This window comes from Epinephelus lanceolatus, chromosome 6, assembly GCF_041903045.1.
Source record: "Epinephelus lanceolatus isolate andai-2023 chromosome 6, ASM4190304v1, whole genome shotgun sequence".
Classification (NCBI taxonomy): Eukaryota; Metazoa; Chordata; class Actinopteri; order Perciformes; family Serranidae; genus Epinephelus; species Epinephelus lanceolatus.
In genome coordinates this window covers 16,151,890-16,168,636 of record NC_135739.1, presented here as the reverse complement: position 1 = coordinate 16,168,636, position 16,747 = coordinate 16,151,890, and the positions used below count along the sequence as shown (strand labels likewise).

The following is a 16,747-nucleotide window of genomic DNA, read 5'->3' as shown; positions in this document are numbered from 1 at the left end:
GTACTCTTTGATAACTTGGGGTAGCTACCAATAGCTACTGGGTAAAGCAAAGGCGCTATCCTCTCCCTGTTTTGGTTGCATAATGGTTGACTAACTTCCTGTGTGCCGTAAATCAAGCCTTAATTTTCCCAGGAGACCGTACCCGGTGGCAAATAGCATTGCACAGTGAAAGCGAGGCTTATAAAGAACCAATCTAAATGCAGATGGTGTCATTATCCTACAGCGATTGTTCGACATTATTTCATGATGATAAGTTAAAACAAAAACTTGTTTTTTTTTCTACTTTAATCACATTAAATGGCCAAAACACTGAACATTTTATGTATTTCTTTTGAAAAGTTTGTGAACCTTATCTGAAGACGACCTTTTCATGGCTGACTTTTTGGTATCTTGACCTTTAACCTCAGGTTCAGTGAGTCGTAACTGCACCAGTGGAGGTTGGTCCATGCCTTTCCCACCGTACCTCGTCGCCTGCAGCGTGGATGATGACATTCCTGAGGTGAGAGTCTCTGGGGCGAGGCAGATAAAGAGCTCCGGCTGGGGAACGGGAAATTGAGGGTACAGAGGGCCGGACTGGAGGGGAAGCAACAGGAACAAGGTGGCGAGCAACAAAAAAGAACTAATTGAAACAGTGACAAACACAGCTTTGTTTTTTTTCAACTTCAGAAGTCAACAGAGCAAACAAACTGAATTAGAAAGAGAAATGTACTATGTTACAAGAGATTCTAGTGCAGCCTGTCAGACAGTATTGAAGTGATACTGAGTGAGCACACACCTATTTTTGTTTCTTTTGTGGTTTAAATTCAAGTGCCGACTGGCTCGCTGCCTCTTCAGAATAGAGAAGAAAATCTATTCAAACATAAATGTGCCTCATGTGAAAATACTTTTGAGAGGCAGTGAGTGAATCGAATGTCACCCATCAGGTAATAGCTGAAATTACCCTGTTTCACAAAGAGAGGATGGCGCTTAATCGTACCGAGCAGCGTTTTTGGAGGATAATTATGAGAAAAATAGTTCAGGTGCTGTCTTTCTTCTTTAGTTAAAAAAAAATACATTTTAAGTCGTCCAATAGCAGAGGTGGAAAGTCACTAATTACAAGTTTGGATTAAGTAGCTTTTTGGTGCACTTTATAGAGCTGATTATAGTCTGCTTGGTCCAGTCATAATGCCATTAGACTCAGCTACAAAATTTGGAAGAGGCTTTCTTGCAGTCATCTCTTCAGTACAGTTAAGTCCTGCTTTTGTCTGCAATTTGGTCTCATTTTGAGACATTACATTCATTCTGAGGCCTGACAGCATTTATGAAAGGCCTTGATATTGGACTATAATGTCCTTTTATACAAAATCTTCTTTCTCATCTTGCTTTCAGGCAGAGCAGTCGTACTTTGCCACAGTGAAGTTGATCTACACCGTCGGCTACAGCATCTCTCTAGTGGTGCTGGTTGTTGCTGTGTTGATCCTGTTGCTCTTTAGGTAAGAACATGAAAAGAAGTTGTGTTTTTTTCAGTCACCAGTGTGTTTTGGTAAACTCAAGGTTGTTGAATTTACCGCAGGGAGCCAGGCAACAGCGATCACAATATCGTTGTACTGTAAACAAGACACTCTTGGTCCTGAGTCTAATAAAGCTCCTTTAATAATGTCTGGCACTCACCAGTTTGGGGCCTTTCCCAACGTTTTAGGAAATATGCTTGCTTGAGTTAGAAGAGAAGTTTGACACCACTCTCATGTCTCTACGTTAAATATGAAGGAAGAGCCAGCAGGTGATTAGCTTAGCTTAGCATTAGACTGATCAAAGATAAAGGCTGATAAAGACTGAGATGGAGGAAGTAGCAAGTGTGGCATTGCCCAAAGTACAAAAAGTCTGTCAGCCAACGCCTCTGAATTTTTACTAATGTTGTGTTCACACCAAACACAATTTTTGCATTGCGTTACTCAAGCAAGCATGAGCACTAAAATATTTTGTACTGACTCGCATCATACACACTAATAACTCGCATCATATGCCCGTGAAATCGCTGACTCACTGATTGAACTTCTAGCGGTACATCCTCGCTGTTATATGTCCCTGGAGGATCTCAGTACTGATTGGCTATCACGGCACGAATTGGTCATTGAAGTTCAGATTTTTCAGCTCTGGAAAATAAGCATATGACACGAAATTGTGCTGCTTGCTTTATTTGTGCCGCTTAATTCACATATTTCGCATTATGTCCATTGGTGCTGGCTGGTGTTAAATGGTGTCTAATTGTGTCTTTACATTGACTTTACATAAAATTCACGTGTGAATTGTTTTATTTGCGCCTGGTGTGAACATAATGAACATGTTGTATCTCATTTGTTTATGCTGTGACAAAACTGAAATATAAAAATGCTAAATTGCGTTTGCAATACTTAAAGGTCCAGTGTGTAGGATTTAGGGAGATATAGTGGCAGAAATGGAATATCACATAATAAGTCTGTTTTCTTTCTTTATTTTTTCTTTAATTTATACTTATTTTATAGGTGTATAATCACCTGAAAATAAAACTGTTGTATTTTTCCTACCATAGAATGAGCCATTTATATCTACATAGGGTGGGGTCCTTGTACACAGACATTGCCATGTTGCACTACCATGTTTCTACAGTAGCCCAGAATGGTCAAATTAAACACTGGCTCTAGACAGGGCTATTTGTGTTTTCACGTTGGCCACTGTACTCAGCAGCCCCTCCACGACAGGGCATCGGAAAAACACAGATTTTTTTAATGTGAAACTGCTTTATTATGTGTTTTCAGTGGTGTAAATCACCAGGGATGTTTGTTTTGGAGAGGATACCTCTGCGGATAATCTAAAACCTCCTGAATAATGAACACTGAAGGATTCCTAATCGGGAGAAGTTTCAGCTGGTTGCAATAAGCAATCCTCACCACTAGATGTCACTAAATCCTTCAAAATCTTACACACGGTTCCTTTAAGTTCTTGTCCAATACCTTGCAGGCTAATCTTGTTGGCTCTAACTTCATATCTAGCGTACAACCAAAAGAGAGATATCTATCTTCTTTTCTAACTCGCCAAGACAGCAAATAAGCATGTTTCCCAAAATTTCGAACTTTTCTTTGAAAGAGGAAGGATGCTCATGTAAAAAGCCATTTTAGACCCACTGACCGTGAAACTGAGTAAAAAGCAAACATAGCTGTGATGAAATCAGTTGTGATGGTGTTATAATGCAAAAAAAAAAAAAAAAAAAACATTATTTCCCTCTCATAAACCCATACGTGCTTCTCGTTTGTCTGTGTCGTACCTCTCAGCTGCAATATTTTTCATCTTGGCTTTTGTCCCTCATTGACACGGACCTAACAGGTGCTATAGTCCACTCATAGTCTACTTAGCAACTGACTGACACCATGTCAAGGGTCTCCTTATACAGTGTATGCTACTCAGCTCTGTGGTTCACTGGATTAAAAGAAGTAGGAGCGTGTCCAAACACAAAAGCTCTTGATTAATGGTTTCTTTTTTTTCTTTGCAGCTGGCAACAGAACTATAACTTTAATCTCTCTTTAATTGTCATACGTTTCTTATACTGTACATTTTACATACATTATTTTATTGCAGACTTTAGGTATTTATTTATTTTTTATTTTTTTTGGTCACATTTTTTTTTTTTTTGCCCTAAACTGACATCATACTGTGTCAACTGCCTATTTAAAACCATGGACACCAAGGCATTATACCTGTTAAGACAATGTGGCGTAACAGTGTGTTGTAAAGCAGAACTTATTTTTTACCATCTGGCTGAGTTGTACTAGCTGTGATATAATTTTTTTTTTAAAGATATTTTTTCGGGCATTTTTAAGCCTTTAATTGATAGGACAGATGAGTGTGAAGGGGAGAGAGAGAGAGAGAGAGAGGGGGAAGGAATGACATGCAGCAAAGGGCCACAGGCTGGAGTCGAACCCGGGCCGCTGTGGCAACAGCCTTGTACATGGGGCGCCTGCTCTACCACTATGCCACCGACGCCCGCTGTGATATAATTTTTTTCTGGTGTGTTTTGATGGATTTTTCAACAGGAGGCTCCGTTGTGCCAGGAACTTCATTCACATCCAGCTCTTCATCACATTTATCCTGAAAGCTGTAGCAGTTTTCATTAAGGATGCAACTCTCTTCTCCAGTGATGACACCAACCACTGCACCCTTTCCACAGTAAGATAATGACATTGAGGATAAGAGCCTCTTGGTTGTATTAACAAATCCCCGTGGACAGATTTCCCATCGCTCCTGTCGCATAACGACTGTGTGCCTCCTCTCTCATACTAATCACCCCTCACAGCTCACTCCTTCTTTTCCTTCTTGTGTTTTTTCTACCCAGTTTGCCTGTAAGGCCGCTGTAGTCTTCTGTCACTACTGTATAATGTCCAATTTTTTCTGGCTCCTGGTGGAGGCGCTCTACCTCAATTCCCTGCTGCTCTCGTCCTTTTATCACAGCCGTCGGTGCCTCTGGGGCTTCAGCCTGCTGGGATGGGGTGAGAGACCTAGACATGCAATTTCCTTGAAGGTCGATATGCTGAGCTGCAGTGTTAGGCTCCAATATGAGATATTATATATATAAATACAGAATCCTATATGATATCTCACAAAGAGACTAAATTAAGAATTCCAGTATGTTTTTTCTATGGCCTCGGAAAGTTCAATCAATATTTGTGAACATGAGCTACGCTCTCCCGAAGCCAGAAACCAGAGAAGTAAGTCTCAAACTTATAATGTCATGGGGTATAAAGTCTGGAGATGCGCCACAGACAATGGGAACCTGATTTTGTGGACCCACAGAAAACATGTTTCCTTTTTTAAATGCAAATGAGCATTATTATACTGTAGTGTTTTCTGAAACAGAAAATATCTCCACAGACTCGCAACATTTCCCTGGGTGCTGTCAGTGTCATCCATGACATCTTTCTCAATTCATTGTCTGTGGAGCTGTCTCCAGACTTTATACCATGTTACATCACAAACTTGAGTTTAAGCACTCTAGTTTTTGGATTTGGGAGGGAGTTGGTAATGCTTACTAATATTTTTTGATCTCAGACAATAGGAATAACATGTATGAATTCTGAAAATTGGCGTAGTTCCCTAATAAACATGTAGGTTGTAGATGCAGGTATTAAAAAAATGAGTATACTTCTCATCTGTGTCTTATATGTGTGTTGCCTCAAGGTGACTTAAACCTAAAAATTTGAGGAGGAAAAAAGCAACAAGCCTAAATCAGCAAATATAACAGTTATCAATTTAAATTGCCTGAAAATTTTGTGAGTGCACTCAAGCCCACATTGGTTTGTGTTGGCTGAGGCACTGCCATTTATTCTGTTTATGCAGCCGGTGCATTATGTGCAGAATAAGTTTCTGCTTTTTTGATGTCAGAAAATAGATGTGTTTCTTCTTAATATACCTATAATTTGATGCTGTAGACTGTTATTCTTCTTGGAGTGCAGAAATAGTCACGCTGTGTGATTGGCGCTTTCCAGTATATGACTTGGATTTGGTTTGGAAAGGAACTGTTCGCTATGTGTGCAGTTTTTTTTTTCATATAACAGGTTTCTTATCAATCTACACATGAGTGTATTGAATTAAATGAGGGTCATCACCCCCAGCAGTTCAGTTTAGAGAGTATTATAGATCCAGGACGAAACTGACACAAGGACTGGACTTAAATTATAAGACATAGTTGTTTTGAATTACCGTTGGGAAGAATGAGCATGTAAGAGTCTGTGCATTCTTGATTTAAAGCTCCTTTCACTGTCCACTTTTCTCTTTTTAGAACAAGCTATGTAAAATTACTTTTTACTGATTCACTTGTTTCTCTGACAGTTGTCTCTGGTCTCTGGCTCCTGGGTGTGTACCTTACACCGTGGCAATGCTTAATCGGAATTCACAGATTTGATTGGTTTAATTGCATCGTGTGAGATGATTTACAACACATGCAGTTGGTGTGTGAGCGTGCTTTCACACCTGCCCTGTTTGGTTCAGTTCAATTTAACTCAAGTTTATTTGCCCACTGAGTGCGGTTCGTTTGGGCAGGTGTGAAAAACAGTGATCTCACTTGAGCGCGCACGAAAACAACTGGACCGAGACCTTCTTGAAGAGGTGGTCTCGGTCTGGTTACAAACGAACTCTGGTGCGGTTCGTTTGTGGTGAGAACGTGTTCCGACCTTGATCTGAACCAACTGCAGTCACATGACACATTGTTTGGGTTAAACATGAGCACGTTACAGTCCTGGAGGATTATTAATGTGCGCCTCCTCCTGTACTGCCTTAATATGCACATTCAGCACATCCAATGCATCAAAACATTGTTTTCTAATTGGAGCCGCGCCTCGTTTTCAAACTGTATGGTTTGACTAAAATGAACAATGACAGCAATATAGTCCGCGATGAGCAGCGCTAAAATCAACCTGCGTAGTTGTCCCTCCATTGTGATATTAGAAAGTGTCACATTTATCTTGCAAGTGTACTCTTCTTCAACAGGACTTTTCCCGCACGGAAATTCTGACCAATCAAGAGCAGCTTTCTCACACAAGGCATTTTATCCGGTCCGCCTGTAAATGCTGCTGTGAGAACACGAACCAACTCTTGGTCATTATGAAACTTTGTAAAAAAAATTAGTCCCTGATTCAGACCAAAGCAAGACAACTCCAGGTCTGAAAGCACCCTGAGTTTCCTGGGCCGCTAAGCCAGGGCCATAAAGGCTAAAAATGCTGCACTGGTAAAAATAGAATAATCCTCAATAATTTAGCGGTAATAAGTTCAGGTCTGGGTTCGGATAGGACAGTGTCAGGCTCCAGGCCTGGACTGCAGTTCGCCTATTAGTGACCTTGGGAGGGATGGAGAGGAATGGCAGGTTAACAAGGAGGACACATTTTGGTCATTTTGCTAACAAGAGAGTTGACTTCCCCCCTCGTCCCTCTGTCAAATTGCTCGCTGATCATCCCTCTGTGTTATAAAAGTCAGATCAGCAGCGTTACACTTTCAAAGTTTGAAATCTTGACATTTACTTTATGTCTCCACGGGGTCACTCACCAGAGAATTTGGAAGTTTGATCTTTAATTATTTCCAAATGGCATGTATTTTTAGCTTCCAACCATAGGGCCAAAATATATCACATCTACCCCTCTCATCTGCATCATGCCATGGGGCCTAAGACGACTGACTTCAACCCTACTGAGCTGAACAGAGAGATATTTATTGCAGTTCTGTGATTCAAAGAGATTCACAGCTGTCTTTAGGGACAACAAGAAACAGACAGACTGCCATTGGCCAACATCTTCAACTTATTATTTTAATACAGCCAGAAACTCTCCTGGCTCAGTGGCATCGTCTGTAATTACCAAACAAACTGAATTAAAGTTTACATCCCTGTGGCAGTCGCTGCTAATACATTTGATTATGTTTGTGGGTTGATAGTTTCTGCCACTTAACTTACCACAGGTACAATGAGGAATTTGTCCCAGTAGTGGTAAGGCAGGAAATTGATGAGAACATACTGTAGACGTGTCGTGCATAAAGGCTCTTAAATATTCAATTTACTTTGAGTTCTTGCTGAACTGATGAACACAGATATTAGAAAAGTAATCTGCCAACAGTCTAATTATGATTCAGCCAACTCAGTGTGTATTGATTATGTCTTTCTGCCCTTCAACAGGTGTACCTGTGCTCTTCATCATGCTGTGGATTGGATCCAGGCTGTATTTTGAGGACACAGAGTTTGTATAAACATCTAACACTTCCATCTCCACTAGGACAGTTATATCTTATATATATTTACAGCAAATTTCAATGGACAAAATGACCAAAGATGCCTAAAGCATTTTCCTTAAATTGAATGATTTTAACCCTGACTTTTAAACCTATTAAGGGGAGACACTACAGATGTAAAGGGCAGAACTTTTAAGTAATATATAATGAAACTTATGTAGTTGATTACTTACATTAAGACAATTACTTTTTTGTACAAATTATAAGTTTTCTGAAATGTTTTGTTTATATATGCAAATGAGGAATTGTCTAATTAAATAAGCAACTATTTGCATATATTTCCTGAACAGAAATTTTAACGTTGGATGAAGCCAGATTTAAAATTCTTGTTTCATTTTGTTGAAAGGACACTCTCAACAAAAATCTGTGATGAAGGTGTTGTTAGGTTTAGGCACAAAAACTGCTTGGGCATGGGAAAAGAGGATGTTTTTACTTGAAGCACCCATGTTTGGTGGCACAAAACCTGATTGAAAACCAATGATGGGTTGGTGCAAAACACCTAGGTTTGAAGGCTCAAACACCGCTGGGAAATGACACAGTGTGCTACTAAAAACAGCCAGGTTCAGTTCAACAAACACTAGAAAACACCATGAAGGGTTGCCAGAAAATAACTAGTGTTGTTGTTTGTTGGTCTCCAACAGTGGTCTGCAGCTTTGGCAGGCATCTCACTTAGGTGTCCTGCCATCCACCTTCTCCCCACCGCCAGATGACAAATTCAGTTCATTTATCGCGTCACCTTAGAAAAGTTGCTATGACACATGTGGAACAAATTTAGCATATTCATGGCTTGCACAAACGTACAATGCCAACATTTCCCTTCAGCAACTTGGCTTGTATGCATCAGATTACAAATGATATAGGAGCAAACCCCTCTGTAAGAACCTTCAGAATACAGATAGGCATAAAACTGGAAAGTGCAGTGTAAGTAAACACTACAGAAGTGGGGATTTATAGCTCAAAGTAAAATGACAAAAACAGTGGCGTTGGTGGCTTAGTGGTAGAGCAGGCACTCCATGTACAAGGCTGTTGCCGCAGCGGCCCGGGTTCGAGTCCAGCCTGTGGCCCTTTGCTGCATGTCATCCCCTCTCTCTCTCCCCCCTCTCACCTCACTGTCCTGTCAATTAAAGGCAAAAAATATCTTAAAAAGACAAAAACAAAACCTCATTGTGAGCAAAAAGGGGCCTTTAAAGATAGGTCATGTAAAATTTCCCCCCAAAAAGACAATAAAGTTGAATAGGGTTATTTTTTTGGTTTACACATTTTCTTTTTAAAGATATTTTTTTGGCTATTTTGCCTTTATTGGACAGGACAGGTAAGCATGAAGGGGGAGAGAGAGAAAGAGGGGATGACATGCAGCAAAGGGCCACAGGCTGGATTTGAACCCAGGCCACTGCGGCAACAGCCTTGTACATGGGGCGCTCTGCCACTAAGCCACCAGTGCCCCAGTTTACACAGTTTCTAAAATGTTATGTTTTAATATGGAAATAAGCATTTATTTTTATGTATTTACTTATTCAACCCATATTTAACCAGGAGATGAACAATCTCTTTTACAAAGGAGACCTGGCCGAGACAGCAGCACATAAGAAGTTACAGCCAAACAACCACAGATATACAGTAACATGTAGGACACCTACGCACAATGACAAGACCCAGCTGACTCATTCTTGCACTTATGAGAGCTTTAAAGTCAGGCGGAGAGGCTAGTTCATGTTGAAGGTTATTTCAAATGAGAGAAGCAGAGCACATAACAGCTTTCTCTCCCACCTCCATCAATTCATTAGGAACAGACAAGTCCTGAGATTTCAGACTGTAGCTACAGTCAGAGCTCTGTTCAATCAAAGTACAAATGTAAGACGGGAGTTTACCCGGTATGGCTTTGTAAATGAACAAATGCCAGTGACTTAGCCTACGAAATGTTAATGATGGCCAACCAGCCTTGGAATAAAGCCTACAGTGATGAGTGAGGGCTTTACAGTTTGTAGCAAATCTCAGTGCACTATAATATGCAGCATCTAATGTGTAAATAATGTGCAGATGCATTCATGTACAACAAAGCACCATAATCCAGAACCGGTAAAAATGTAGCAGCAACCTTTCAGCCTTCACCTCAGCCTCAGCTTTTTAAGAAGTTTATCAATCTAAAGTTTTAAAAACAGAGAGATATTTGTAACAAGTTATCAAGCAACATTATCTCATCTAATATGTGCATTTCACATAAACTTCCAGATCAGAAATTTGAACTTTAATAAACACCTAAATTGGTATTTTGGATGTTTTCTTTTGACATTATAGAAGCAAACACCCCAAAATTTAAAAACTGACCACTACACTTTTTCACCTGCAGTGTCTCCTAAACAAATTCATACACTCACTCACTTTGTGCTCATTACTATTTGATGCTGTTGATGAGTTGATTGTTATTCTATGGTCAGTTGAAGTCATTGTACATCACATCTCAAAGGAGCCTCTGATGGACTGAAGTGTGCAGTTTCAAAATGTCTTCCTGTGTAGATGTTGGGACATCAACGAGGACTCGCCCTATTGGTGGATCATCAAGGGACCTATTGTTGTGTCCATAGCGGTAAATGCTTTCATTGTACAGAAGATAACAATGACTGCCTGACAGATTACAGATTGTTATGTAGATGATTTGTTTACTTTTTTTGGAGATGGTTTCTCAAAACAACATCTTTTGTGCCCGTTAGAATAGAGTATCAAAAACTGCCCTCACACCAGTTCTAGCCAATTACACACTTGGCCGCCCATATTGTTGCTCCGACATTCAATAATCATCTTGTTATAAGAGGTGTTTAGCCCAGTGCCCGTCAAGACTTCATCCTATTAAGGTTTAATTTCTCATTCTTGCTTTTCCAATCAACAGGTCAACTTCATTCTCCTCATGAACATCATCAGAATTCTGATACAGAAGCTGAATCCCCGGCTGATCCACTTCAATAACTCCTCTCAGTACAGGTAATGCTGTGGCTGCAGTGCGAGTGGCTGAACTCAGCGCTGCTACAGTATCTCTGACTTTAATCATTACGGCATTTATTGCTTTCATCAAATTCAGCTTTCATCTTTTCCTTGCACAATTTGGGATTTTCAAAGTTGTGTCTGTGACTTGTTTATCTTCAACTGTTGAGCTCTTTAAGTCTGATGGACACATTTTCAAAAACTTTTTTCACTCTCTTTGATACTTCTACAGTCTGATAAGTAGATACTTTGATGTAGGCAAAGATTGCATGAAAACTGTGGATACACCACAGCCGGCGATGTATAATTCATTCAGTCACTAAACTTCAGAATAGTCAGTCTGGCCACGTCTATCTCTCCAGAATTAGTCTTTCTAATTGAAACAGGCTCACTAATTGGCTGAAAGTGTTCAGAGACATCATGCATATCTGGATCTTATAAAAGACATACCGCAAGTCAAGGGATGCTTGACTTACTTGCACCAGGTAGATCGATCCACACATTAAAAAACACTACCTCTGCACTCAGACTCTATCATCCTCCCTTTGAGACACGCACCTGCTGCTACCTCTCCCTCATGTTAAAAAAAAAAAAAGTTGTTTACAGACTGACGCACACAAGCAAGCATCCTCTTGATTGGCATTGGATGATTAGCATGCCTGCATGCGTGATGCCATCCGGAGCAGCATTCAGATTAGACACTGCACTTAATGGCTCCCCGAGGTAGCTTCACCCTCTGCATCTTGTTTCTTTCCTTCTGTGCAACAGACGCCTGACTAAGTCCACCCTCCTCCTCATCCCTTTGTTTGGCACTCACTACATGGTCTTCAATTTTCTGCCCGACTACTTCAATGTTAGCCTGCGCTTCTGTATCGAGCTCTGCATTGGATCCTTCCAGGTACAAACACACACGTGTATAAACACCCAGTATTCTGACAGTGATATATATTGTGCATGCTCAACACACACACACTCCAACCCATACCCAGAATGGTAGCTCTTTAGAGGAGCTTATCTTGTCATAAACCTTTGTTGTTTGTCAGATCAGTGAGCATGGGAGTGCATTCTATCTATCAGCGATGATGGGACTGTAATTAGTTTTTGCATGTATTTAATCATAAAACAATGTATTGGACAAAGTGAAAATTTGACCTGATGATGGCACTATAGGAAAAGTCAGGGGATCACCAAACAGTGACAGTAAGTTCTGGAATTGAAACTAAAACCAAAAGGAAATAAATAAAAGGACACATTCGCACTGAAAAAGGTTCCTCTGAAAAATAAAACACAGGCATCACAGCGTCTGCAGTGATGCGGGTGCTGGGTCGGACCGTCGTGGTGAAGAGAGAGCTGAGCCAGAAGGTAAGGCTTTCGATTTACTGGTCCAGCTACGTCCCAACCCTCACCTATGGTCATGAGCTCTGGGTAATGACCGAAAAAATGAGGTTGTAGATACAAGCGGCTGAAATGAGTTTCCTCAGAAGGGTGGCTGGGCTCAGCCTTAGAGACAGGGTAGGGAGCTCGGACATCCGGAGGGAGCTCGGAGTAGAACTGCTGCTCCTGTGCATCAAAAGGGGTCAGTTGAGGTTGTTCAGGCATCTGATCGGGATCCTCCTGGGTGCCTCCCGTTGGAGGTGTTCTGCACTGGTAGAGGACAGACCCAGAACACACTGCAGGGATTACACATCTCATCTGGCCTGGGAATGTCTCAGGGGCCCCAGGAGGAGCTGGAAAGCATAGCTGGGGAGAGGGACGTCTGGAATGCTTTGCCCGGCCTGCTGCCCCCATGACCTGACTGTGGATAAGGGGTTGAAAATGGATGGATGGATGGATTTAGCATTTTATGTGTTTTTCAATGACAATCTTCAGATTTTTTTTTTCTTCGTGTAACTCTTGAAGAACTTTGGGCCAAGAGGAGTCATTCAGAGTCAGAAGATTGTCATTGAAAAACACTTCAGAAGACAAAAAAAAACAAAAAACAAAGTCATATTTAATGCCTATGTTTTATTTTTCAGTGGAACTTAATTCAGTGTCAGTGTTTCCCTTTTCAATGCCAAACTTTATTTTCAATGCCAAAACTTACTGTCACTGATCTAGCTGCTTAGAAAAGCAGTATGAAAAAAAATTGATTAGTACAAAAAGGCTCTGCAGTGCTGGGTTGCTGGGAGTGTTTGCATCAACTGTAGACATGCAATTACAGAAAAGTCAAAATTGGCTTCCTCCACTTCATGCCATGGCACAGGCTGGTTTGCCGGCTAGCTCTTTAAATTGGATTCTGCTACTGCCTGTCTTCTTGTTGAGAATTTAAATTAATTCAGTGCGAAGTGTTTCAATAGCCATAACAACCCAGAAAGAGGTGAAAGTAGGAAGTTTAATTAGGTTTGTGTGGTATGAAGGTATTATGGTATAGCAGGGTATTTAGAGATCCAGGAAGTATAATTTATTAATACATCTTTTTTTTGTGATTTTTACTTTTTAATTTTGATTTATTATTGTCGTAGGCCTAAAGTGATTCTTTCATTCGCCAACTGAAAAAATATGCAGCTCATCCACCAAGTAAAAAAATGTTTTAAGACTTCCTCAACTGAAATGTGCATCATCTGCCTACGGCCTGGCACCTTTTCGTTTAAATTTAGCCAAATCTTAATAGTGGTGGCTAGTCATGAATCGTAGTCGTAGACTAGCTATAGACTCGAAATCCAAAAAAGAAAAAGTCTCAATGGAAAATAGAGAATTTAACGCTGCATGGACAGATTTTTTGGCTTCAGCAGGCAACTCTGAAAAGTTGAAATACCAAATAATCATACATAGCCCACTGCAGAATAGCTACCTTGTGGTAAAATATGTTAATGAATGTTTCATCAGATCTGTAAGTAATGTTTATAGGCTAGTTTAGTGTTAAAAAACTACACTTCCATTTTCACAGGAAATGTACTGTTTGCATACAGTCGCTTTCAAAATAAACACACTACATCAACAAACGCACGTGGTTACGTTTAGCCAACACACGTATATGGTTGGATTAAGGCAACAAAAGCACGTGGTTGGGTTTAGGATTAGGGTTTGGCTTCACAAAGTATAGTATATATCATATAGTAAGTGAACACCAGCCTCCCGGGTGAAAGTCGGTGGTTGTTGGATCTATCCATCACCCTTCCTGCCCACCCTACTCAGACTTTTGCCCCCTTAACATACATTGTTGTCCGGCTGCGTTTCCCCCTGATGCGGTAAAGCACTGTTACACAATAACGATGGGAAGGCTTTTTTTTGGGTGCCTGACACTGGAAGTCACTTACCAAGCGCCAGTATTTGACAACTTCGGAATGAGACCAGGCTGGGCTCTGTTGACAGTAAAGGTTGTTGACCCCTGTATTAAACTTCTACAGAGATACTGTATTAAGGATGTATTGTAGTGCACAACACACTCCACCAGAGGTCAGTCTCTACCAGTTCACAGGCAGCTGAGCCGAGAAAGATGGCCACTATGAGTGGTGGGGATAATGCTACAGGACTGTAAACAGCCAGTCAGCAATGGCAGAGAGTGACAACAGAGACGAGAGCATGTAGAGAAAGCATATTTTCACATCTAAATTTGTGAATTAAGGTTTATTTCGACCAAACCTGGTGATTGTTGGAACAACGAACAGACCAATTAATATGTGTGGGTTTTTTTTCCACACAAATACTATCATATCCTGCATGCCCTGGTGAAATGTAAGGATGTATGAAGGTATGAAAAAGTATATACTGCCCAAGCCTTAGTCTATTTTTTCTACATGTATGAGTAGAAAGATAAAAGCAAAGGCAGCAGAGTTCCTCCTCCTTGAGATTACAAACAGCCTACAATGTATTATTGAGATATAAATCCAACCCGCTCATTATTCACTCTTGTTTGCTGGCTGTGTGACAGAAACATACTATAATAGATTTTTCTAACATATTTTACATCTTGGGCGTGTCAGCTATCGCTTGTCACCTGATATTTATTCATCTTCACATGAGCGACCTTTTAATGGTGTAGACTTGTTCTAGATGTTAATGATTAAAACCATCTCTCTTACAGGGGCTTCTTGTAGCGATCCTCTATTGCTTCCTCAATCAGGAGGTCAGTACATGCCACAGCTCTTTCATGCATTTACTTTAACATCATTCAACAAAGCACACAGATAATTTACAGCTCTCTGTTGCACAATAACCTGTGTACCCAGATCACACACCAGTGAGGGGTGAACTGTTCAAAGCAAAAGTAATTTGCACCTCTCTTTCCCTCGTTGCATAAGAGAAGGACCCCTTGCACTTATGTAACCGCCAACATTAACATTAGGTCGACCTCACGCAGTCTGTGTTGAATACTCAGTGCACAGGAAACAGTGTTTATCTGTTTGGTGCTTTAGGGCCTCATGACTAATACGTAGAAGTCACTCAATTATCACAGACTAATGGGTGTGTTAATTTATTTTACACCTATATCCTCTTGTAGATTAAAATGATACGGTTTAGATAAATTACAGCTGTCGTTTATCAGTGAATGACGTTCTGATGCCAAGGAAAATGTATGATATCTGATTCCTCATAAATTTGACTGATACCCCCATGACATGATGCAATAAAGGTGACTTTATGTCCCAGAAAATGACGTGTGATGCAGGGGGAACAAGTGATTGAATTTAGTGTTCAAGTTTTACCTGTCAAGACTCAAGTTTTTGTTCCTGTTTTTAAAAGTGTGAAGAAATAGTGGAACATAGTAGGAAATACACATATTTGCTTTGCTGCAGAGAGTGAGAAGATCAACATCACTTCAATGTCTGTCCATTAGATATAAGGCTGCGTTCGTTTAACTAATCTGATGCTCTACACTAAAATGGGAGCGTTGTTGTTCGAAGAAACAGAGCGTTCCATTTCTACATACAGTTAAAATTATTACACATTCACTCAGCTTGGTGCTCTGCTGCTCTGAGAGTGTGGTGTTCTGAATAACACAACAGTGCACTCCAACGGTGCTCCGAAGAGTGTGCTCTGGCACCTTGAGTGAGTGTTTCCGAGCGCACCCTAAGGCCCCGATCACACAGAAAATGTTTTGCAGCTTGCAAGACGTGAGGTGCACCATGCTGCCTTTTTTAAAATTGAATGCCACAAGTAAAAAAACGCTTGCATGCCTTTTGATTGTTGCTAGGCGACCACCCCATCACCTCCTTACCCTAACCTTCCCATGTAATCAATGTACTGTTTATTTTGGCTTGTTAAAACTACCGAATTATCTCACAGTAATTAATAGCTAGTTCCTAAAATGGACAGGCAGAGGGTACTTGCTGTAGGTCTGTCAGAGGGTGAGAGGCTGTCTGTAAATAGTTAGTTGGGCACAGAGAAACGGAGATCTGTGTGGGTACATGGTAACTGCTGTTTGTAAAGTCGTATAGCTCTGGGTATCCAGCAACAGCTACCACCAGTTTCTGTACACTTGTTGTCATGACCACCACAGTAAGCCTGCTTCTCAAATCATCCAATTGGACAATGGGAAACAAGTGGCGATGACGTAGGGGCACTTCGCTGCTCTGAGTTGATTTTTTTTTTTTTTTTTTTCATATTGAGGAGTTCTGAGCACTTCAGCAAAAACACCAGGCGCCTAGAGTGCAGAAACGTGAGGCGCGTAGCAACGCAAAAACAGCGAGCAAAAGGCTTCTCATTCTCATTAAACACAAAAAACCTCCAGCTGCTAAAACACTTTCTGTGTGACCGGGGCCTCAGGCTACAGTTAGCAGCCTGTTAGTTTAGCTTGGTATAAAGACGAGAAAGAGGAGGAAAAGCTAGCCTGGCTCTCTCTAAAGGTGACAACATGCACCTACCAGCAACTCTAAAACTCACTAATTAACACAGTAGTGTACAGTATATTTTGTTTGATTAAGTCGTACAAACAGCAAAGTGTATAAAAGACAGTTTGCTATTTTATGGGACTATTTCCTGGCATCCAGCAGTTGCCAGGCAACCAGTG

The 16,747-nt window shown here is 40.7% G+C and overlaps 1 protein-coding gene across 1 annotated transcript in view; it reads left to right on the top strand.

The window, feature by feature from the left end:
- ghrhrl (growth hormone releasing hormone receptor, like) overlaps positions 1-16,747 on the top strand; it is a 34,368-nt gene that overhangs the window by 14,641 nt on the left and 2,980 nt on the right. The window contains exons 4-12 of the mRNA XM_033621060.2: positions 408-499; positions 1,369-1,472; positions 4,047-4,179; positions 4,346-4,499; positions 7,670-7,730; positions 10,297-10,366; positions 10,667-10,758; positions 11,527-11,656; positions 14,822-14,863. Of these exons, the coding sequence (XP_033476951.2) occupies positions 408-499; positions 1,369-1,472; positions 4,047-4,179; positions 4,346-4,499; positions 7,670-7,730; positions 10,297-10,366; positions 10,667-10,758; positions 11,527-11,656; positions 14,822-14,863 (878 nt within the window). The remainder of the gene's footprint in view (positions 1-407; positions 500-1,368; positions 1,473-4,046; positions 4,180-4,345; positions 4,500-7,669; positions 7,731-10,296; positions 10,367-10,666; positions 10,759-11,526; positions 11,657-14,821; positions 14,864-16,747) is intronic.